General features: G+C 41.1%; 1 protein-coding gene across 9 annotated transcripts in view; it reads left to right on the top strand.

The window, feature by feature from the left end:
• Nucleotides 1-3,760: 3,760 nt before the first annotated feature.
• DEPDC5 (DEP domain containing 5, GATOR1 subcomplex subunit) overlaps nt 3,761-22,703 on the top strand; it is a 127,058-nt gene continuing 108,115 nt past the window's right edge. For 7 of the 9 annotated variants that reach the window (XM_047827812.1, XM_047827813.1, XM_047827810.1 and 4 more), the window contains exons 1-8: nt 3,832-3,966; nt 4,685-4,808; nt 7,344-7,431; nt 7,821-7,867; nt 9,544-9,629; nt 10,526-10,609; nt 11,611-11,660; nt 18,279-18,348. In XM_047827812.1, coding sequence (XP_047683768.1) covers nt 4,751-4,808; nt 7,344-7,431; nt 7,821-7,867; nt 9,544-9,629; nt 10,526-10,609; nt 11,611-11,660; nt 18,279-18,348 — 483 coding nt within the window. In that variant the 5' untranslated portion in view covers nt 3,832-3,966; nt 4,685-4,750. Of the gene's footprint in view, nt 3,798-3,831; nt 3,967-4,684; nt 4,809-7,343; nt 7,432-7,715; nt 7,868-9,543; nt 9,630-10,525; nt 10,610-11,610; nt 11,661-18,278; nt 18,349-22,703 lie in introns of those variants that run through there. The other 2 variants (XM_047827806.1, XM_047827814.1) reach the window with 2 other exon arrangements.

The following is a 22,703-nucleotide window of genomic DNA, read 5'->3' as shown; positions in this document are numbered from 1 at the left end:
GGCTCACTCAAGTCCCGCCCACGCGCGGCGCGCGCGCAATCCTAGGGGCGGCTCTTCCCGCGTCAGGCCTCCAGCCTGGGCCTGGCCTCAGCAGCCCTCTGCCCCGCCCCTACGGCTGCGATTCTTAAAGGGGAAACACACCTTTTGCCAGGCTCCTTCGGAGCCCCAGAGCCCATTGTCTCCACTGCTACTGGCCCTCCCCAATCCAGTATTTTCCTGGCCTGAATGGCTGCAATTCTAGGAGGCTATTTCTGGAAGCCCAGGAGATCCTTTTATAACTTGAATAAGTATTTTAGGTCATGTTGCATTCATTTATTGATTAATTCATCATCTGTCCCTTCCCAGGCTTGTTCGTCATTCTGTGGTCAGCACCTAGCACCGTGTCTGGCACAAGCAGACATCCAACAGACATTTGAAGGAAGGAAAAGATTTATTAAAAAGGGAATTAAGGAGGTTTAGAGAATTGGGGTGCCTGGGTGGCTCAGTCAGTTAAACGTCTCTTGATTTCAGCTCAGGTCAGGATCTCCTGGTTTGTGAGGTCAAGTTTTGCACCCCCTTCGGGCCTCTCTCTGCCCTGAGAGCAAGAAGCCTGTCTGGGATTCTCTTCCTTTCTCTCACCTCCACTGCTAACGTACACGCACACGCACATGCCTTCTCAAAAATAAATAAATAAACTTAAAAAAAAAAAAAGGAAGTTTCAGAGAATGGAGTCAACTTGTTCCATTTCACACAGCCTTGTGTTAAACAGAAATATGTTGCTTTTGGGGCTTTATTAACTGGGCAGACTAGAGAGCTAGAGGTTTGGATGTTTGAGAGAGATTTTAATTCTCTCTTCTTTGATCAGGGTATCTTTTGAGCTAGTTAACATTTTTCCCAAAATAGTGGTTTTCCCACCTTTGGTTAGGCTGGAGATATGTAAACCCAAATGCCAACTCTATTGTTTTATAGCCTGTGAATCCAGATATCATCCCATACACATGTATAATTAACACAGGCTACTACAGATGAGTTAATTAGACATTGTCTCTAAAACATTTCTAAATTTACAGTATCTACATCCTCCAGTACTTTCTCAGGCAACTACCAGCCTATAGAAGCAGATCTGAGAAACCCAGTATTACTAGTTTGTCTTTTTGCCTCAGCTTCTAACATGACTGCACAGCACCATTTTTGATCTTGTCTTTATTTTAAAATGTGATATTTTGTTAATAGTGGATTTTTGTATTATTTATTTTAAAAATTATAATAAATATTATTTATTTTGTTCCCTTGAGTTTTTTTTTTTTTTGACACTTCCTTAACATTTTGTGCCCTAAGGGAAGTGTCTCACTAGCCTTACCCACCTTATCCTACTCCTAACCCTGCTCCTAGCTCTGTATTAGGCACAGAGAGGTTCAAAAGAAGCATCATACATATTATGCAACCCCCTAATAGTCGAGGAGAGCCAATTTCGTAATGAATTCCATGCTTTTGGTTAGTCAATAATACTCTACATTTGGGGTGCCTGGATGGCTTAGTTGGTTAGGCATCTGACTTTAACTCAGGTGGTGATCTCTCTGAGCCCTGCGTTGGGCTCTGTGCTGACAGTTCAGAGTCTGGAGCTTGCTTGGGATTCCATGTGTCCCCTCCTCCCCCCCCCCCCCCCATTAGTGCTTGGTCTCTCTCCTCCCCAAGAAAAACAAACAAAAAATACATAAAAAAATATAATACTCTAGGGGCACCTGGGTGTCTCAGTCAGTTGCATGTCTGACTTCGACTCAGGTCATGATCTCACAGTTTGTGAGTTCGAACCCTGCATCCGGCTCTGTGCTGACAGCTCAGAGCCTGGAGCCTGCTTCGGATTGTGTCTCCCTCTCTCTCTGTCCCTCTCCAACTCACACTCTGTCTCTCTCTCCTTCAAAAATAAATAAAAACATTAAAATACACATATATATATAATGTTCTACATTTATACATAGCATTTTAAATTCTTTTAATTTCAATGACCTAATGTAACACGTTCCTCATTTCATTTGACCCTCAAACACCTTGTGAACAAGGATATACATGTACTTTTTATTCCCATCTGACAAGGGAGAAAATTGAGAAAAGAGAAGGATCTGGTGCAGTCACACTGCCAAAAACAGGCTATTGTGCAGCTGGTTGTAACATAGTGATCTTAGAACCAAGGATCCCCTGGACTAGATCCCCAGTACAGGAGCTAACTGCTCCAGCCTCCCCTAACCTTGACCAGACTTTGACAATTTTTAAAAAGCTCAAAACCTGTCAAAGATTTTTACTAATTTTTGCCAAGTTAAAAAGTGAAATATTTGCATTTCTAAGATAAAACACCAGTCATGGACATCTCTCAGAAGACAGAAATCAAATTTCCTTGAAGGCCCAGGAGAGAGAATCCCATTAGTCCCTCTGGGATGGAAGAATTTCCTACCAGCCACTACTGCAGATAAAAGTCTGGGGAGAGGGGCGCCTGGGTGGTGCAGTCGGTTGAGCGTCGGACTTCAGCCAGGTCACGATCTCACGGTCCGTGTCCGTGAGTTCGAGCCCCGCGTCAGGCTCTGGGCTGATGGCTCAGAGCCTGGAGCCTGTTTCTGATTCTGTGTCTCCCTCTCTCTCTGCCCCTCCCCTGTTCATGCTCTGTCTCTCTCTGTCCCAAAAATAAATAAACGTTGGAAAAAAAAAAAAAAGTCTGGGGAGATCTGAGCAGGTCCCCTGAATTAGCAACATTAAAATGTTATTTATATTTAACATTTTATCCCTGAAAGTCTTTTTGCAACTGTTGCAGTACACTTGATTTCATGTTTTAATATAAAAAATTACAATTATTTTATAGTCCTTCAACTTCTGAACCCTAAAGTAAAATATGGATGTTTAAGGAAACTCTTGTCTTGCCAGAGCCTCTTCTCCCCACTCCTTTGTGGTATGTGACGCTTTTTTCTTTAAACATTCAGAAAATTTCCAAAAGCCGTTAAGTCAATTAGATGGAGATGGCAACTTGTCAGGAGCTCTTGGGAGAGTTTCAGGCACAGCCGAGGCAGTTCTGATTTTCTCAACAGAAAGATGTCCTGACAAATAGGGGCTTAGACTGAGCTCTGGCGTGTAACAAGGATGCTGGTTAAACGCTCAGCCTTCAGAGCCAAGTTGGACTTGATGGGGTCAAGAGCTTCCTTCCGAGGAGTTTAGTGTCCCCTGTTCACCCGTCTGTGAGAGTATCAGCCACCTAATAGGGACGTGACCATTTCATAAGGGCGTCTGTGGAAGCTATTGTAGCTATTAACAACCAGAGAGGTACAGAATATCGTTTGGGGTTTGGAGGGACTTGAAAAGGGCACCCAAATGAATACTTCCCAGCACTGTCCATCGCATTAAATTGCGAGTGCTCAGCTTTTGCATTTTACAAAAGTTCTCCAGGAAACTATTTTGTGCTTCTCACTAGCCCGGTGAGGCCTGGCGAAGGTCCATTAACACCGTTAATGGATCCGGGGAGACTCGCCTGAGTTTGCCCTTTTGAGGGACTGAATCGGAAACGAAGCTCCCGGTATGGATCTATGTGATAATGTCTGGGAATAAAAGGATTTTCTTTCTAAGGCTGGCTGCGGTCGGGTCACCGGGCGGGAAACCCAGGAGGCCGCCGGAGTTAGAGGCCGCACACGACGCCCCGCCCCTGGCGAGAGCCCCGGATGGGGAAGTGGCGCGGACACCGAGATGAGGAGGAGGCCCGGCCAGAGCGGCCCGGGGCAGGTGGGCGGGAAGGGGGCGGGGCCCCGGGGCGGAGCCACCGGAGCTGCGCGGGTTCTCAGGTGAGCGCTCTGTGGCTGGGGCGGGCAGGCAGGCTCCTCGAGGTCCGGCACGGAAGCCGCAAGGGCTGTGGGGCCGTAGGCGGGGCGTCCCGAGGAGACGCAGGGGACCTCGGGAGGGTTGGGGCCTCGGAGTCCCGGCCTGAAGGGGGAAGGGGCTCCGGAGCTGCGGGTGAGTGGGGCTACTCGCCGGGCCCGGGTTTGTGGAGCCTGAGGGAGGGGGCCGTGACCCAGGTTCGAGTCCAGGTCCCACTCCCCAGCCCGCTGTGTGTCTCCATCCCTCTCTGAGCTTCAGTGACCGCTGCTGTGAAATGAGGGTTGGGGAGGAGGAACCGCCGAGAGTGTGTACAGATGGACGTTCGGAGAACGAACTCCTGCCTTCCTCCTGTTTATACTCTCCTTGCCCAGGAGATTGACCGCGGAACGTGGACGGTGGGAGTGTCTCAGTGTCTGAGTGACCTTGGGCAAGTCCCTTGCTCTGGCCCTCACTTTCCTCATCTACAAAATGAATGCGCTAAACCTCTTTCAAGATCTCTTTGATATTTGGGTGTTATTGTTTTAGATAGAGACAAGGTAGTGAGTGCCTAATTCACTACAAGGTTTCCCTTCAGGGTGTGATAGAATATATTCTTGGAAGTTAGAATCCACCCTGGCCTGAATTCCCCTTAGTTCCCAGATTTTGTGGTGTTTTCTGGTTTTTTTTTGTTTTGTTTTGTTTTGTTTTGTTTTGTTTTGTTTTTGGTCCTCCAACCCTCCTCGTAATTGGAGGAGTGATTTCATCCAAGAGTTGGTGCTGCCACTCATCTGAACAGTACTGGTATATTCACTGGCCTAAAACCAAAGAGCAGTTGCAAGGAAAAATCTGACATCCCAGCCTTTTTGTGTTTCAGTGGCAGGGAGGCAAGATGACTTCTCTCCCCCAAGCTTGGAACAGCTGAAGGAAACAACAGTACAAGATGAGAACAACAAAGGTCTACAAACTCGTCATCCACAAGAAGGGCTTTGGGGGCAGTGGTCAGTATTGATCCGTTTTGGGGGGTTGCGTAAGTTGACTGAGGTTCTAGTGTGTCCAGTGCTTCAAAAATGACACACTGACTCATGACAATAGAGGCTGGAGGTGACTTAACTGAGCGAACCAGCAAGTGTAATACAGTAGCAGGGAGGGCAGTAGCATGCGAGAGCACAGGCCCCTTCTAAAAGCACTTGTGTTCTGATTTTTAAGGAACAATGTGAATGTTGCCAGTTTACTACCTTCCATTTATTTGTATTTTATATTATGTATTTACTATATATGTTCTGTAAAATCCTAGTCTGCACTGGTTTGGCAGATAAGAAAAACTTACATTCATTGAGAGCAGTAGTAAATATACATTAGAAAGGTATGATCAAAGCGTGAACCTTTGCCTGGTTTCCAGGCATAGTAAGAAGGAGCAGGACACAGCATATTGTTCTGTGCTAAACGAGATTTTTCAGCTCTGCCTCTAACTTTCCCTGTGACCTCAGGCAAGCCCCTAGTTTATCTTACTTACAGCCTCAAGCACATTAGAACAGTTTCTCTGTTTCTTTTAACACCTTGAGTCTATAAATATGCAGAATAGGATGGCAATTAGTAATACGATCTTTTTCTTTTTGTGAAGAAATAATTTTCCTTTCTGTCCTAACAACCTTATTTGCTTCAGAAATTGGAATTAACAATACAATGAGTCATTTAAAAATTATGTTTTACTGTGTATTTGCTCTTACATATGTGTAAGTCTCCCAAGGGCAAGGACTACCCAAAAGGGAAAACACTAGTTTCTATATCATAAAGTTTGTGGAGATTGAGTAAGATGATGTATGTAAAGTATTTAGCAGAGTACCATGCTCAGGGCCACTCAGTAAATGGAACCATTATAATTACCAGGACAATATATACCAGGCAGTTGCTATATTTAAAATACAATTTTTGGGGCACCTGAGTGGCTCAGTCGGTTTAGTGTCTGACTCTTGATTTCAGCTCAGGTCATGATCTCATGATCTGTGAAAGCGAGCCTCTGTCGGGTCTGTGCTGACAGCACGGAGCCTGCTTGGGATTTTGTCTGTCCCTCTGTCTCTGTGCTTCCCCAGCTTGTACTCTCTTTGTCTCAAAAATAGATATTTAAAAAAACTACAATTTCTGCTAAAATGCAGACCTTTGTTAATATTAGACTTTGTATTAATGTCTATTAATGATAGATGCTGCCTAAACATTTGTGGAATAGAATTGAATAGACAACAGAAATAACTTGTCAGAGGGAAGGATGCAAGGCTATAGTATATACAGTGTATATACAATGTATGCAAGTCTACTATACAATGTATAGTTTACTATAGCTAGGTGCTATACCCAGTCTCCTTCAGGACTATGATTAGAAACACATCCAACAAACTTAGCTGCATATCTATGCTAAACATAAAGGTTGTGAATATGATAAGGTCCCTTGTCCTTAAGGAGCTTTCAGCTTGATGTGACAGATATGAAAAAAAAAAAAAAAAAAAAAAAAAAAAAAAAAAAAAAAAGATAAAATGAAACAGAGTGGAATTTATGCTCAGTGCTCAGGGAGTTTAATTCAGACTATGGAAGTTAGGGGAAGGCATCACAGAGGATTTGGCATAAAACTTTCAATGGAAGCAGTGTACCAAATAAAATTTGGTATTAACCCAGTGCTTTGCCATCCTAGGTTGAATTTTTGTTGGTTTTGATTATATTTGAAATTTAGATATACTTATTTGTCATGGATTTTAGCATAATTAAAGACCACATCTTTCTCTCAAAATTAAACCAGAAAAAAAAATCACTCTGTCTTTATGGTTCTGAGTTTGTTATATAAGAAAGAGTTCTCCCCACTCCCAGTGAGGGTAGGGGAGATAAACATATGAAATTATGTCTTCCTTCTATTTTAAGAGTCTCATTGGACCCTAATGTGAACTGGTATCCAAAGTTTCTCCCTGATCAAGTGCTGCCTCCTAAAATCTAAGGCATTTTATTTGGCTTGTTTTTTTCTTTTTCTTTTTAATGACATGAGATGTGGTAGGCTTTAGGCAGAAGGAACCTTGGACTAGTAGTCAGTCTTGGTTGTGCTGTTATCAGCTGTTTACCCTTAGGCCTGTATCACCTACATCATTTCTTCACTTCTGTTACATCCGAAGATTTATTATGAGGATCATATTAAGACAGTATTTTTGGAAATTCTTTGAACACTATATAAATGTAAAGGATTGTGCTGTATCTGTGGGACCCAGACAGTTTGTTCCCGGTGTATGCCAGGTATGTGATAATTCAAGGGAGTAAGGTGTCCCAGAGGTTTAATTTCCAGAGAGCAAGGACTGCTTTTTCCCTGGGATTGTTGGGGCGGTAGTAGAAAGAACATGATCTCTGAGGACAAAGGTCCCTGAAAGTTGACCCACTCATCTACTCACTAGCTTTGTGTCCCTGTATGAGGTTATGATGACCCAACCTGAGAACGTATACCATAACTGGTTGCCCACATGAGTCTCTTTTCTATTTGAAATTGCCCAATTATCTTTCAGATGATGAGCTAGTCATGAACCCCAAAGTGTTTCCTCACATCAAGCTTGGAGACATTGTGGAGATTGCTCACCCCAATGATGAATACAGGTAAACCTCTCATTAGGATCAAGGGAACTAATTGGACAGGTTGATGTTTCCGAATATTTTGTTTAAGGGCCTTGATGGGCAAGACAGCTCTTAGCTTTTACATAAAAATGTTCCTGTTCTCTAGGATTTGATAAACCGATGATCTTTTAAAAAGTAGTCTATTCTTTTGTTTTTAAAGCTGAAATGAGAACTCTGAAAATTGTGTAGCATTTATCTGTTTCCTTGAGTGCAAGTGCATAGTTTCTCTGTTTCTAAGAGAACTTTCTCCCCTTGTTGTGCTGCAGGTTACATTATGTCCAGAGGGATCTGTTTGCCTTTTGTTGGGGGGTGAAGAAAGCTGGTTAATTACCGCTTACAGCATCCCATCTCTTTGTTGCTTTTTTCTCCAGCCCTCTGCTTTTGCAGGTCAAATCACTTAAGGAAGATTTACAGAAAGGTAAGAATTCCATCTCTCTTCTCTTAAGATTTTTGTACTTAGAGAAACTGTTTCAGAAACTGTAAGAAATGTCTCTTCATAATCTCAGGGAATGTGGGCAGCGTACTTCTTTCCTTATCAAATTGTGTTCCCTTAAAAAAATTGTCAGATATTGAAACTGCCAAGGAATCTCATTTGTCAGCATCTTGAGGGCACTGAAGGAATCATCATCTTTTTTTTTTTAAGGGTTTATTTATTTAAGTGATCTCAGTACTCAATGTGGGGTTCAAACTCACAATCCCAAGATCAAGAGTTGCATGTTCTACTGACTGAGCCAGCCAGGCACCCCAAGAAGCCATCTTTTTTGTCAGGGGGAAAGTTAACCTGCATAGGTGAAGCTTTATGCTTAACTCAAAACAAAACAAAACAAAACAAAACAAAACAATTGTTGGCAAAGCATGCTTTCCTAAATATTTTTTCACAAGATGTGTGTGAAGTGCCTACTCTGGGTGAGACAGGATAAAGAAACATTGATCATTACCTATCACAAATGCAAGGCACTGTGCTGAGAGCTTTTTGTAATGTCTCTTTCTTTTTGTCTTCCCACACAACTCTTGACTGAGTGAGGAAACTTAATCTCAGCGAGGTGAATTAGCTTGTCTGAAGTCAGTAAGTGGAGGAGGCAGAGCCACCATTCTACTTTCTCATTCTGGATCTGATCCCCTTACCATGGGGGATCAAAGAACCAAAATGTTAATTGATAGCAAATAAAGTAATTCCTTAAATAGTACTTAAAAGAAAAAAATTATAATGTATTCTAAAGGATTGTGATGTCCACTACTTTTACAATACAATATGATGGGGAAATATTTTATAAAATCCAAATCCTAATAGTTTCTTCCTTACCCTCACCATCCCATTTCCTGCCACCTGTTATGTTTTTTATTTACCAGATGTATGGGCTCATTGAGAAGTTTGTTTCTCTCTTATCTACCTTCTCTACTTTCATTCCAAGTGAGAAATGATCTCCTTCCTCTTCTGAACTTTCATAGTTCTTTGAACTTTTTTTTTTAATGTTTTATTTATTTTTGAGAGAGAGAGAGAGAGACAGAATGTGAGCAGGGGAGGGGCAGAGAGAGAAGGAGACACAGAATCCGAAGCAGGCTCCAGGCTCCGAGTTGTCAGCACAGAGCCTGATGTGGGGCTTGAACTCACAAACTGCGAGATCATGACTTGAGCCAAGTTGGACACTTAACCAACTGAGCCACCCAGGCGCCTCAGCAGTTCTTTGAACTTTTTGAAGTTGCTTCTTAAATTCGTTATTTTCCGCTGTCTCCATTTCTGTCTATTTTATTTTATTTTATTTTACTTTTTATTTTATTTTTTTTGCACAGAACCCGGTGTGAGGCTTGATCCCACGAACCATGAGATCATGACCTGAGCTGAAGTCAGACACTTAACTGGCCCAGGCACCCCTCTGTCTTTCTTGTATTTTAATTGCTAGAGGCTCAGGTCTTATTTCACCTGCTTGCTTCACCTAAAAAACAGAGAATTCAAAACTTTAAGATGCTGGAAGGCAGAGAATATTTCTTGCCCATGTCCAAGGATCATTTGTGTTGCATGTCAAATGAGTATTTATAGATTAGAAACTTGGTTCTTTTGAATATGTTATCTGATCCAGATTTCTTCTGTTTCAGAAACTATTAGCGTGGACCAGACCGTGACTCAAGTGTTCCGTCTAAGACCTTATCAAGATGTTTATGTGAATGTTGTAGACCCTAAGGTACGTTTTGGTTCTGGACTTGAATATCTTTTGGGAATGATTAATACCATTCCTAAAGGTTAGGTCTCTAAGGTAATAACGAGTTGCTTAAGTGTAGTGTTGGACTATTAAATATGTGGTTGTATATAGGTCATTTAGATTATAGGTATTATGTAGGTTTCATTTAAAGCCCTCACCCGGGGCGCCTGGGTGGCTCAGTCGGTTGAGCGTCCGACTCCGGCTCGGGTCATGATCTCACACTCCGTGAGTTCGAGCCCCACGTTGGGCTCTGTGCTGACAGCTCAGAGCCTGGAGCCTATTTCAGATTCTGTGTCTCCCTCTCTCTCTGAACCTCCCCTGTTCATGCGCTCTCTCTCTGTCTCAAAAATCAACAAAGGTTAAAAAAATTAAAAAAAAAAAGCCCTCACCTTTTTTTTTTTTAAGTGTCCTAAAAAGATTCTATATATATGTCTGCTTGTGAAGCTAATAGTAAAATTTTCTATTGAAATATTATAATTTTTGTATGTGTTCTCTTTTTTTTTTTTCTGAAATGAGAAATGATGTTATAATAGGTAAAAATCATTGTGTATAAGATACTATTGACATTCTCTAAAGAAATAAAGCACAGAGCTCAGTGGCCTGTTTATGTGCCAGAGTCAAGACTAAACACAGAATTATTACTTTGGTACTCTTTGCACTTAATCATGATACAGCTGCTGTAACATCTGTTGTAGACTTATCATCTGTGCTCAAAAGCCTTTCCTGGCAGGATGAAATTCTGTCAGGTTTCTGTTATTGGATGGTCTTCCAGTAGTTTTTTCTTGCTAAAAGGGTTCTTCATGCTTAGTGTGCATTATCTTAAGACTATGAAGTGTGGCAGAGTAATGCAGAGAGATATATTTGATTATCCCTTTCAGGATGTCACCCTTGACCTAGTGGAATTAACCTTTAAGGATCAATATATTGGCCGAGGGGATATGTGGCGATTAAAGAAAAGTTTGGTAAGATATGATTAAAAAAAAAAGTCTCTTACTTTTTCCATTGTATTAATAATCCACGTTCCTCATAGAGATAGATTTAGTGGAGAGAAGAGTATAAAATCCTTTCCAATTCCAGCATCACAGAGAATTATTGTAAATTCTTTGTGTATCTTCTTCCATTCTCTTTTTGTAGTTTTTTTGAGCTTTGATTTGCTTGTTTATAGATTTTTACTTCACATTTTTTTGTTTGGATGGTAAATTATAATATCATTTTACATTTGAACGGAATTTTAGCTTTCAGATGTTCACATCACCTCCCTGTGGACAGGTATTTATTACCCATATAAATTTATTAGCTTATAGATGTGAAAACAGATTGAAAAGGTAAGTGATTACCTAAGCCAAAAAAACCAGTCAGTGGTTGACACCAAGCTAGAACCCAGATTTTGTTGCTTCTAGGTTAGACTGCTTTTTGCCGCATCCTGCTCCTGTTTTCTTGGTTTCTTTATTTTGAATTAACATTTTCCACCTAAAACGATCAGTTCATTGCGAGCTGGTACTGAACATTCTTCTTATTAGGCATTTTGAGTATTATGAAGCAACGCATTGTAGGTAGAATTTTCTTTCATACAGTGTATATTTTCAGAAAAAAATGTTTGCTCATTTTTTTATTGGATGGGAGAGAGTTCCATTCTATAAATTGAGAGCTGAAATAAGAAATCAATGTTCTGTAATTAAATGACTATGTAAATGTAGATATATATGCAAACATGTGTGAAGATAAGTGTATTAGTGAGGCTAGGCGTTTATTCTTACTGTTGTCTATACTTGCCACACTCGTAAGAACCTACTGTTATACCTGCCCCAGCAGGTTTCCCTATGGGGTAAATCTATTACTCCCACATTAATTGAACCTTGGGTTGTTAGAAGAAATTAGAAAGGCAGGAGACTTTCTTTGTGACCTTTTATGGCCTTGATGTGTTGTTGAATCTCATAGTCTTTCTCTTTCTGTCTTCCCTTAGGTCAGCACATGTGCCTATATCACTCAGAAGGTGGAATTTGCTGGCATCAGGTAGATATTACATCACTCTTGACTTATCAGCTAGTAAATGGAAGTAGGATCTAGTGTAGTAACTGGGCTGCATACAGCATTGGAGGCATGTGGATGTCTGTATGATAAAATACACAATAGCTTAAAATGTTAGATTGTTGTTGCTGAAGCAAACTGAAAAAATCCCAAAATGCGCTATAGTGGTTTTAAGATGAGTGGAAGTTGCTGAAGCCACGTGGTATTCTGTAATAAAGGAGGTATAGACTCATAATTTTAGAACTAGAAAAAGCCTTAGATGAATGTATTTAATCAAGCTTTCTCATTTTACAGATTAAAAAACATATTTGGAGATACAAAATGACTAGCACAGTAGTTCCTGGTTTGCTACCTTTTTAACCATATTGCATGACTCTTGATTTATTATAATTATCCCTAAATTTCAGTTTATGGAGAAGAGCAAAAAAGGGCCTTTTAATTCAAAGAGCACATTGTCCACAGAGTAAGGCCTTCAAACAGTGCAAAAAGTGTATAATGAAAAACAAATCCTTCTTCTTAGAAAAAATGGTCTCTTTCCTGAAATTCATTATGTATAACACAAGCATATTTACATCTGGTTGACTCACTTTTAATGGCACTAGAATTGACCAGTGGGTTCTGGTGATGTAGTCTGGTCCTCCATTATGAAGTTCCCCATCAACTTTTCTCCTAATGGTTTCACTCATTTATGATTGTTGCAAGATGGTGATTTTCTTTTCTTTTCTTTTTTCTTTTCATTAATGTTTATTTATTTTTGAGACAGAGAGAGGCAGAGAGCACATGTGCATAAGCAGGAGAGGGGCAGACAGAGGGGAGTACAGAGGATCGCGAGCAGGCTCTGCACTAACAGCAGAGAGCCCGATGCGGGGCTTGAACTCATGAACCAAAAGAGATCATGACTGGAGCCGAAGTCAGATGCTTAACTGACTGAGCCACCCAGGTGCCCGGGTGATTTTTCTACTTCAGTCATTTCTCCTACCTTTGTTAGCTAGAATCCTTTTTGTAAAGAACTTTTCTTCCTCAACTAGACCTGTTTGATTAATCTGAACTACTGATCCTAAAGGAAAGAAAAGATAAAGGATTATTTTTTCCCCCCAAATGGGGATGTTTTAAAAGTTGGAGGATCAAGGGGCTCCTGGGTGGCTCAGTCGGTTAAGTGTCCTACTTCAGCTCAGGTCATGTTCTTGTGATTTGTGAGTTCGAGCTCCATGTTGGGCTCTATAGTAACAGCTCAGAGCCTGGAGCCTGCTTCGCGTTCTGTGTCTCCCTCTCTCTTTGCCCCTTCCCCACTTGTGCTCTGCTCTCTCAAAAATAAGTGAAAAAAAAAAAATTTAAAAATGTTGAAAGGTCAAGATTCCTTGAAAAATCTTAGAAGATTTTAAAGCACAGCCCATGAAGTGACTAAGCCTCGAGCAAAACAAGAAATGGAACCTAGATTCACGCTTTCCAGTACAAGCTAGTGTCTCCAAAGAGGTGGGCCAGGAGTCAGGAAAGCTGTAATCTACTCCTGCACTGCTGGTGATTAGCAGGGTGATGTGGGCAGGTCAGGGAGACTCTTGAGTCTACTCTGCAAAATGAAGTGTTTGGTTTAGAATCTTTTTCTGTGAAGGACCAGAGAGTAAAGATTTTGCACTTCAGGCCACATGGGTCTCAGGTCTCTGTCCCAAATTCTTAGTTTTTTGTTTTGTTCAACATTTAAAAGTATAAAATCCATTCTTAGCTGTGGGCCATACAGAAATAGGAGATGGGCTGAATTTGGCCTGCAGGCTATAGTTAGCTGAGCCCTGGTTTAGAAACCCACTCAGATGCCATTCATTCTTACATTTCTTGTTTTTCTGCACAAGTGCCCTTATCCATATGGTACCAGATATAGAAATGAAAACTCATGACATAACATCAGGTTTAGACTTTTAAAGATCTGTCCTAATATTTTGCTCATTCATGGTTAAATGTAAGCCACAAAATCTACCATTTCTCCAGAAGACTTATTTATAGTCTTCCTATGCTGAATCAAAAGTTACTTTTTTTTCTACATGGAGGCATGCAAATTAAAAAAAAAAAAAAAAAAAGGAAGATGCTCTGGGACCTTATATAAGAAAAGATAGTCATTATTTATATAAAGTCATAATTATTAAATAATTTTTCTGTAACTTAGTCTTTTCACCCGGTAATTGAGTTAATACATAAGGACATATGAGACAGTTCCATTACCTTGAGACCCTGCCTTTGAAATGTCATTTTTCCTTCGAAGGTAAACATTTTGATTTTCTCTGACTAAATTCTCCATGTATTCTTTAATCAGTACTGCAATCAGTATATATATATTTTTTAATTTCTGTTTTAAATTTTTTTTTTTCAACGTTTATTTATTTTGGGGACAGAGAGAGACAGAGCATGAACAGGGGAGGGGCAGAGAGAGAGGGAGACACAGAATCGGAAACTGGCTCCAGGCTGAGCCATCAGCCCAGAGCCTGACGCGGGGCTTGAACTCCCGGACCGCGAGATCGTGACCTGGCTGAAGTCGGACGCTTAACCGACTGCGCCACCCAGGCGCCCCTGCAATCAGTATTTTTTTAAAAAAGTAAAGTTTTAAAAGAAAAGTATTGTATGATCTCCTAAAAATCAGCATTTTGCTTTTTTTTAAATGTGGAACTTAGAAACCTATTTGATAGACTTAGAAGTCTATTTGATCTCATTGTGAACAAATCTCATTTTTCCAGATAGAGTTTTTGGGACTGTTGACTAGCTAAGGTTTCTTTTTTTACTTAAAAAAAAAAAAAAAGTGTGTGTGTGTGTGTGTGTGTGTGTGTGTGTGTGTGTGTGTGTGTATGGTTTCCTGTTGGATCTGCCGTACTGCAGAGGATCATCTGGGATCTTCTCTGATTTGAATTTGATTCTCTGGTGGCCATTTGGTTGGAATGTCTTTCCTAGTTACAGAATTAATATTATTAAGTACCACTTGTTCATCAAATGCTAGATACCAAGCATATGCTAAATATGTTTATATATAATACTTGCTCATTGTAGACCATTTGAAAAACAGATTAAAGAAGCAGGAAAAAGAAACAATTTACCACTCAGAATCAACCACTGTTAACATTTTGACACAGTTCTGTCAAAATGTAGTACCCTTTTTGGCTTGAGAACATATAGTATATATGATTTTATATACAATTAAAAAAAAAAAGAGCCCAAAACAGTTTTCATAATTAAAAAGAAAACATTTATTCTAGAAAATTTGGGTAATACAGAGAGTATACAGAAGAAAATTTACAGTGGTATATAATCCTACTAGGTACAGATAACCGTGTTTAAATTTTGGTGTGATCTTTTAGTATTTTCTTTTAAAAAATATTTTTTAGGGGCATCTGGTCACTCAGTCGGTTGGGCATCTGACTCTTGGCATAAAGCCTGCTTGGGATTCTCTCTCTCCCTCTCTCTGTCCCTCCCCTGCTTGCTCATTCACTCTCTCAAAACAAATTTTTTTTTAAATTAAAAAAAAAATTTTTAGTGTTTATTTTTGAGAGGCAGAGCATGAGCTGGGGAGGGCAAAGAGGGAGGGAGACACAGAATCCGAAGCAGGCTGCAGGCTCTGAGCTGTCAGCACAGAGCCCAACACGGGACTTGTACTTACCAGCTGTGAGATAATGACCTGAGCTGAAGTTGGACACCTAACTGACTAAACTGCCCAGGTACCCCTCCCAAAAAATTTTTAAGTGATCTCTGTGCCTATCGTGGGGCTTGAACTCAAAACTCCAAGATCAAGAGTCACATGCTCTACGGACTGAGCCAGCCAGGCTCCCCTTAGTGTTTTATTTTCATATATACATACACATGCTTGTATTTTTACTTAGATGGTGATACTATGTGTACTATTTTGTATCCTTTTTTTCCCACTTAAAAGCATATAAACATTTCTGGAAGTTAAAACTCCTTGTAAATATTGTTTTAATGGTTCCATGATACTCTGTTTACTTAACTGGTCTGCCATTGCTGGACATTTAGGTTGTTCAAAGTTGTGCTGTGTGGATGACACTACAGCAACCATACTCTGCATTTATTTTAACTTCATATTCACAGAATGATGAAATTTAGCTGTAAAAGATAGTGGAGATCACTGACTCCCAGCAGCTCACTTGATAGAAAAGGGAGGGGAAGTGCCTGCCCAAGCTGCTACATAATTAAGGACTAGTGCCCCCCAGGTCACCTTTACCCTCCTGGGAGTTGGCCATGTGCCATTCTGCCTCTCTTGTAGGAAGCCATGTGCACTCTTGGGTTTTGCCCTGGGGATATGGATTTTACATTTGCATCTGTCAGTGGCTCTGTTTCTTCCCTTGAATCTGCGGAAAAGACCAGAGAAGCTACCTCAGGGCCAACCTCAATTCCTGTTTGGGTAAGAGCAGATTTTAGGTTTAGGAGCAAAGGTCACGATTGCATTTTCTCTGTGTGTTATAAAGAACCATTTCCATTGGAATGATAACTGTTTCATAGTTCACCAAGTCCTCTCATTTATAGTATCTCATTGGATCTTCCCAAGAGCTGTAGAAGATGGATGGGGCAGGGTTATTAACCACATATACTGATTTTTCAAAAACTGGCTCAGAAAGATTGTGGCTTGACCTCCACAGAGAGTGGAGGTGCAGGAATCTAAGCCCAAATTTTGTAACACTACTTTGTCTATACATACTAGCAGAAGTTGGTGAGTTAGAGCAGTAACAATGAGCTCCATTTAGAGATCTGGTTAATCTAGCATTCAGTAGCCTGTATGCAGAGTACTTCCTGCTAATAGAACTCAGAGATCTTGGGAACATTGCATCCTTCCTTCTGTTAAAGAAACAGAAGTGCCTTCTCAGATGAGGCTTGCTACTTGTCCACTCACAGACACACTGAGCAGAGGAATGCCAAAAAGCACCCCTGTTGCTGAAAGCAGAGCTGGGAAGCATATTTTAATGTTTTTTTTTTTTTTAAAGTTTATTTATTTATTTTGAGAGAAAACACGAGTCAGGGAGTGGCAGAGAGAGAGGGAAAGAGAATCCCAAGCCTATGTGGGGCTCAAACCCACAAACTGTTAGGTCATGATCTGAGCCTAAGTTGGACATTTAACCAACTGAGCCACCCAGGCACCCCTGGGAAGCATATTTTAAAAACCATGGGCTTGGTCCAGCTTTCTTCATTTTACAGGTGGGAGGGAAAGCCCGTAAGGCTGACTGATTTGTCCAATGTTTCTCAGGTAGGCTGAGCTGTGACTCATGGTAAACAGCATTTTCCTTGCTTTGATTTTATCTTTTCTTCTTTTTTTATGAGGACTGATTGCTTAGGGCCAGACAGGAGATTGCTTTGGGGTTGGTAGAAGAGAAGGGCTTGAGTGGCTGGTTGAGGGATGATTATGAGGTACTCAGATAACAGCTACCACTTCCTTTCCAGAAGAGCATTTTGTGTTAATATTTACCAGTGGTATAGTTCTTGCTAATGCAAATACCTGCTAGTACTTACTTGAGCACCTCCTATCCCAGCACTGTCCAGAATAGTTTCCCCACATTATTTGGTTTAATTCTCGGAACAGCTCTACAAAGTAGATGTCATTATCTCCTTTTTTAAGATAAGGACACTGGGTCTCACAGAGTTGTTTCCCCATGGCTATTCAGCTAGTTCAGTGACTCTTAGAACTTAGATTCCTGATGGGACTTGTTCCACTCAAGTCTGATCTCCTCAGAAGGCCATGTTCTTTGAACTGTCCATTTTGTGCCCTTAAAAAGTTGCAGAGGAAAAGACATTAAGCCCCCCAAATGCAATACCAAATTGCCATGAAAAGTTTTCAGCAGAATGGCTTCCATTGAATGTGAACCCTGTCCCTATATGCCTCCTGACTGCTTGTCTTCTTTATTAAAGCATTTTTTTTTAAGTTTTTATTTATTTACTTTTGAGTGAGAGCGAGTGAAAGAGAGCAAGTGTGCGCACATGCATAAGCAGCTCCTGGGAGGGGCACAGAGAGGGGGACAGAGGATCTGAAGCAGGCTCTGCATGCACAGCACAGAGTCTGATGTGGGGCTCGAACTCATGAACCTCGAGATAGGTCATGACCTGAGCCGAAGGCAGATGCTTAACTGACTGAGCCACCCAGATGTCCCCATGACTGCTTATCTTCTAATTCTGATATTAGGATTGATTTTGTTTCTGTTGAAACTCCATGTTCATGAGAAAGTTCACAGAACTTTCACAACTGTTGAAGGCTGGGATTAGCAAAATTGTTCATTAGTTCTTCCTAACTGTTTTTGTGATGTGGACCCTTTTGAGATTTGACAAAAGCTATAATTCTCTGCCCAGAAAACTTTGCATGATTTCAGAGAAATCATGGATTTCCTGAATCCCTCCTGAGAATGCCATGTTGTTTATAGAGTCCCAGATTAAGAACTGTCATACAAATTCAGTACACTCTGAGAATTCTTTATGTTGTGTAATCTTTTCATGGCTTTCTGGAAATCTGTAACTGGCCAGGTCATTTGAGGATAAATATGAGAGTGCAGTGAGCCACCCTGAAGTCATCCCTGTTTCTTCTTGGTTTATGTAAGACTTGTAATAACTCTTGCATGTATATCTTTTCAGGGCACAGGCTGGTGAGCTGTGGGTCAAGAATGAAAAGGTCATGTGTGGTTATATCAGCGAAGATACCAGGGTGAGATTGATAAAATGCGTTTGTGGTTTTGTTTCTTCATACTGTTATGTCTGAGTCCTGAACTCAAAAGACAAAACAGAGACAAGCAAAAACTTGTCTCCTGATGGCTACTGTTCTCAGGTAGATACTATTTTAATATTGTCAAGGATGTCTGAAATTCTAGTGTTTTATAGTTGGATCTATCCAGTTTGGGGTCGATCTTCATTTTCTCTTCTGAAAGAGGTCTAAATGTGGAAGTGTAGTGTCTAACCTGCAGGCTTCTTTGCCTACGAATACATCGCAAAGGTTAAACTCAGTAGAAGATTGCAGTCGGTAAACATGAACAGAGACCTTTGCAAAGGAAATCTTGTTCTTTGGTTCTTTATCCCAGTTGGAAAAAGCCAAACTGAACAACTGTAAACATTACCCATGCTGGTGAAACCACCTGTCTGCTCTTCCTTGTTCTCATCCTCTGCCTCCCTTGAGAGCAGTGGTTTGAACTAAAGGTGATATTGCCTCCCCAGGGGACTTTTGGCAATGTCTGGAGATATTTTTATATGTCACAGCTAGGATTATGTGAAGAATCTTGTTAAACATGATACAATGTATAAGACAGATCTCCAGACCAAAGAATTATCTGGTCCAAAATGGCAGTGTTGTGGTGGGGGTGCTGTCTGGTGTACTGTGGGATGCTTAGCAGCATCCCTAGCCTCTGTACGCTAGATACCAGTAGTGCCCTGCAGGTCACGACAACCAGACATGTCTCCAGACATCACCAAATGGCCCTAGTTGAGAACCAATGCCTTCATAGGTAACTACTATCTGAATTTTATTTTTGTATTTTTCCTTGTTTGCGTAGTGTTAATACATACGTATGTTACTCTAAACAGTTTACTGTATATTTGTTTTGCTTATTTTTGAGCTTTATTAAAGTGAAATTAAAAAAATAGTCCTTTTTAGCTAGCTTTTTTTGTACTTGATACTATATTTTAACTCTATAATTAAGAGTATACGGGTTATAGGTAAAATCATGCCAAACTCTTTTTCAAATTCTTTGGACCACTTAGTATTCCTAGTAGCAATATATAAAAATCTGTTGTTTTTCATTTTTTTTCCAACACTTGGTGTGAGATTTTTTAAAGTTTCTTGCAGCTCTAGTGGGCATAGATTGGTATAGTGATCTTGTTTTGCTTCTCTCCAGTTTTCTAGAAATTTACTCTTTTTTTTAAGTTTATTTACTTTTGAGAGACAGAGAGAGAGAGCGAGAGAGAGAGAGAGAGAGAGAGAGAGCAAGCAAGAGCGAGTGCATGTACGTGCCGGGGAGGGGCAGAGAGATGGGGACAGAGGATCTGAAATGGGCTATGTGCTGACAGCTGAGATTCTGATGTGGGGCTTGAACTCATGAACTGTGAGATCATGACCTGAGCCAAAGTAGCCCACTTAATTGACTGAGCCACCCAGGTGCCCCTCTAGAAATTCACTCTTGGGGCGCCTGGTGGCTTGGTCGCTTAAGCATCTGACTTTGGGTCAGGTCATGATCTCATAGCCTGTGGGTTCAAGCTCTGCATTAGGCTCTGTGCTGACAGCTCAGAGCCTGGAGGCTGCTTCAGATTCTGTGTCTCCCTCTCTCTCTACCCCTCTCCTGCTCACTCTCTGCCTCTCTGTCTCTCTCAAAAATAAATAAACATTAAAAAAAAAGATATTACTCTTAAGCATGATTTACAAAGACTAGGATAATTTGGTGTATGTTTACCTCTTCAACCTTATTCATACACTTATAATAAATAATATGGAAACACCTCTTGTGTGTCAGCTACTGTACTTTTTTTTTATACTTTGTTTTTTAATATATTTTTTAAATTTTATTTTAGGGAGGGAAAGAGAGAATCCCATTGTGGGGCTTGATCTCACAAAGCATAAGATCATGACCTGGGCCGAAATCAAAGAGTCGGACGTTCAACCTACTGAGTCACCCAGGTGTCCCTACACTTAATTTTTAATGGCTCCTGGCTGGCTCAGTTGGTAGAGCATGCCTCTCGACCTCTGGGGCATGAGTTTGAGCCCCACACTGGGCGTAAAGATTACTTAAAAAACAAACTGGTACAGAACATTATCCATGAATATCCTTCATTCTAGAGGGGAATTCAGAGTGGGGAATTCCCATTCAATGGGGATGCACGGGTAAACAGCACAAACAAGATCCCTCCCAGTAAGGAGCTTACACTGTAGTGGGGAGATAGATGTAAGTAGATACCCAGTCCATAAATGTGGTAATTACAGATTATGATGAATACTCCAAAGGAAATTAATTGGGTAATGAGAAAGACTGAGTGTGGCCACCTTAGTAAACAAGTGAGATAAATGAAAACTTCTAGGGAAAGAGATGGGCATTGTGGTAGAGAATAACAAGAGACCTTCTTTACAAAGGTGGGCAGGGAGGTGTCTCCGAGAAGGTGCCAGAAAGGTGAGACTTAGTGTATGAAGGTTGAGACAAAGAGCGTTCCAGGCAGAAGAAACAATTGTGAGAGGCCAGTGTGACAGAAGCCTAGGATATGAGTAGGGAGAATGATGTCGATATGAAGGTGGTCTGGTTCCAGCCAGTTCATGCGGGTCCTTGTAACCAGTGTAGAGTGTATTCTAAGGACGATCTGCTGAAGGATTTTAAGGGGGGAGTGATTTCCAAATTAGGCTTTCAAAAGATTACTTATTCTGTTGGATTTTTTTGTTGTTGTTACATAAGTTAATACCTTTGTTATAGACTAGTGATGTTTCAAATGGTGGAACTTCTACTGGTCTTTGAATTCTTTCAGGGCTGACTTTGCTGTGATGGCAGAAGTGTTGTGTGTCCAGGCAGCATGGGCTATTCTTTGCTACAGGAACCACAGTGCCAGATCCCCACAACTCGTCTTCATCTTAGTTTTGTCACAGAAGGAGCATGTGTACTTGTGCTGGCTTTTTTCAATTTTCTTTACGATTTTCCTGATGGAGGCCCCATAACAGGTCCTGTATTTACCGACAATTCTAATTTTCGTGGTGCATTTAACCATGTTGCCACAAACTGGGGCCAAGCTCAGAGAGCCATCTAGTTGGATTTTGTTGAACAAAAAAACCTGAAGTAGCAATGGCAAGCAAAGTCAACTTTTTTCTCTCTGGTAAAATAAGTCACTGGGTAGGCCATTCACTGCTAGGATGGCATTGTCACAATTATTGGTGATCTAGATAGGTTTTTTTGTCTTCCTGTTCTGCCTTCCTCAGGATTGGGCTTCCATGGTTCAGTTGGAGCTGCTGTAACCACTTCATATTCCAGGTAGAAGAGAGAGGAGCTACTTAGGAAGCCGGGAGGTTTAGTCTTTTGATAGTCCCTTGCCTTCTGGAATAGTGTTGGCTTCCCATTATGTAGGAAGAAAGGATGTGCCATAGGCATCCACAGTATGTGCTGTAGCCACTCTGGCTCTGTGTAGAGCATTGTTTGTAGGGGCAAGAGTAGAAGCAGAGAAATGGCTTAAGAAGTTAGAAGACTGTGGCATGGACTGAGGTTAGAGCTGTAGCAACGGAGAGATGTGGGCAGACTTGGGATGCATTTTGGGATAGAGTCTACAAAACTTGCTGATGCATTGGATATAAGGAGCAAAGGAAAGAGAAGAATTGATCAGCTCAATAGACAGTTGGTGGTGTCATTTATGACGTGGGGAAGACAGGAGGAGCCATTTGGAAGCATTTGAGAAAAGATATTTGTGAGATACCTGTTGGACTTCTGAGAGGAGAAATCTGGGGAGGCAGTTGAGTCTGGAGCTCATTTTGTCACTTCTCCCATATGTGCCCCTCCCCTCCAAACCCTCCCACCCTATCCTGTCCTGCCCTTGGGAACCATTTGCTATTCCTTAAACATGCCACATCTCTCTTGCCTCTGTATCTTTGCACATACTACTCTCTCCTGCCTAGAGCACTTAGATCCTGCCTTCCCCCCTTACAAGCTACTCATCCATCCTTCCGCACTCCTCTCAGGCTTCCTTGCTTCTGGAAAGCCTTCCTAGTTCCTGAGGCAGTCTGGGTATGAAGGGCGTGTACGATGTGAATTATAATTTATTAGACTGGCAGCTCATCAACTGGCATATCTTAGCCCAGGTTCTACATTCGTAATGAGCTTTTCTTTTCTTTCCCAGGTAGATTTATTGTCCTTTCTCCTATGTTTCTTATGAGAACCTTCATGGAATGTTTGTATATGTTGCTGTCTTTTGCACATCTTAATCCTCTACTATAATTTCCTAAAAGGCAGGGACAGGATCTTCTCTTCAGAGTTTATGATGTGAGGGATGAAGCTTGCTTTTAGAAATCCCATGCCACAATTGAGGAAATCTTCCATCATTGGTTTTTTT

The sequence above is a fragment of the Prionailurus viverrinus genome, chromosome D3 (assembly GCF_022837055.1).
Source record: "Prionailurus viverrinus isolate Anna chromosome D3, UM_Priviv_1.0, whole genome shotgun sequence".
NCBI classification, from domain to species: domain Eukaryota; kingdom Metazoa; phylum Chordata; class Mammalia; order Carnivora; family Felidae; genus Prionailurus; species Prionailurus viverrinus.
The sequence above is the reverse complement of the archived record's forward strand: the minus strand, read 5'-3'. Positions and strand labels throughout refer to the sequence as shown.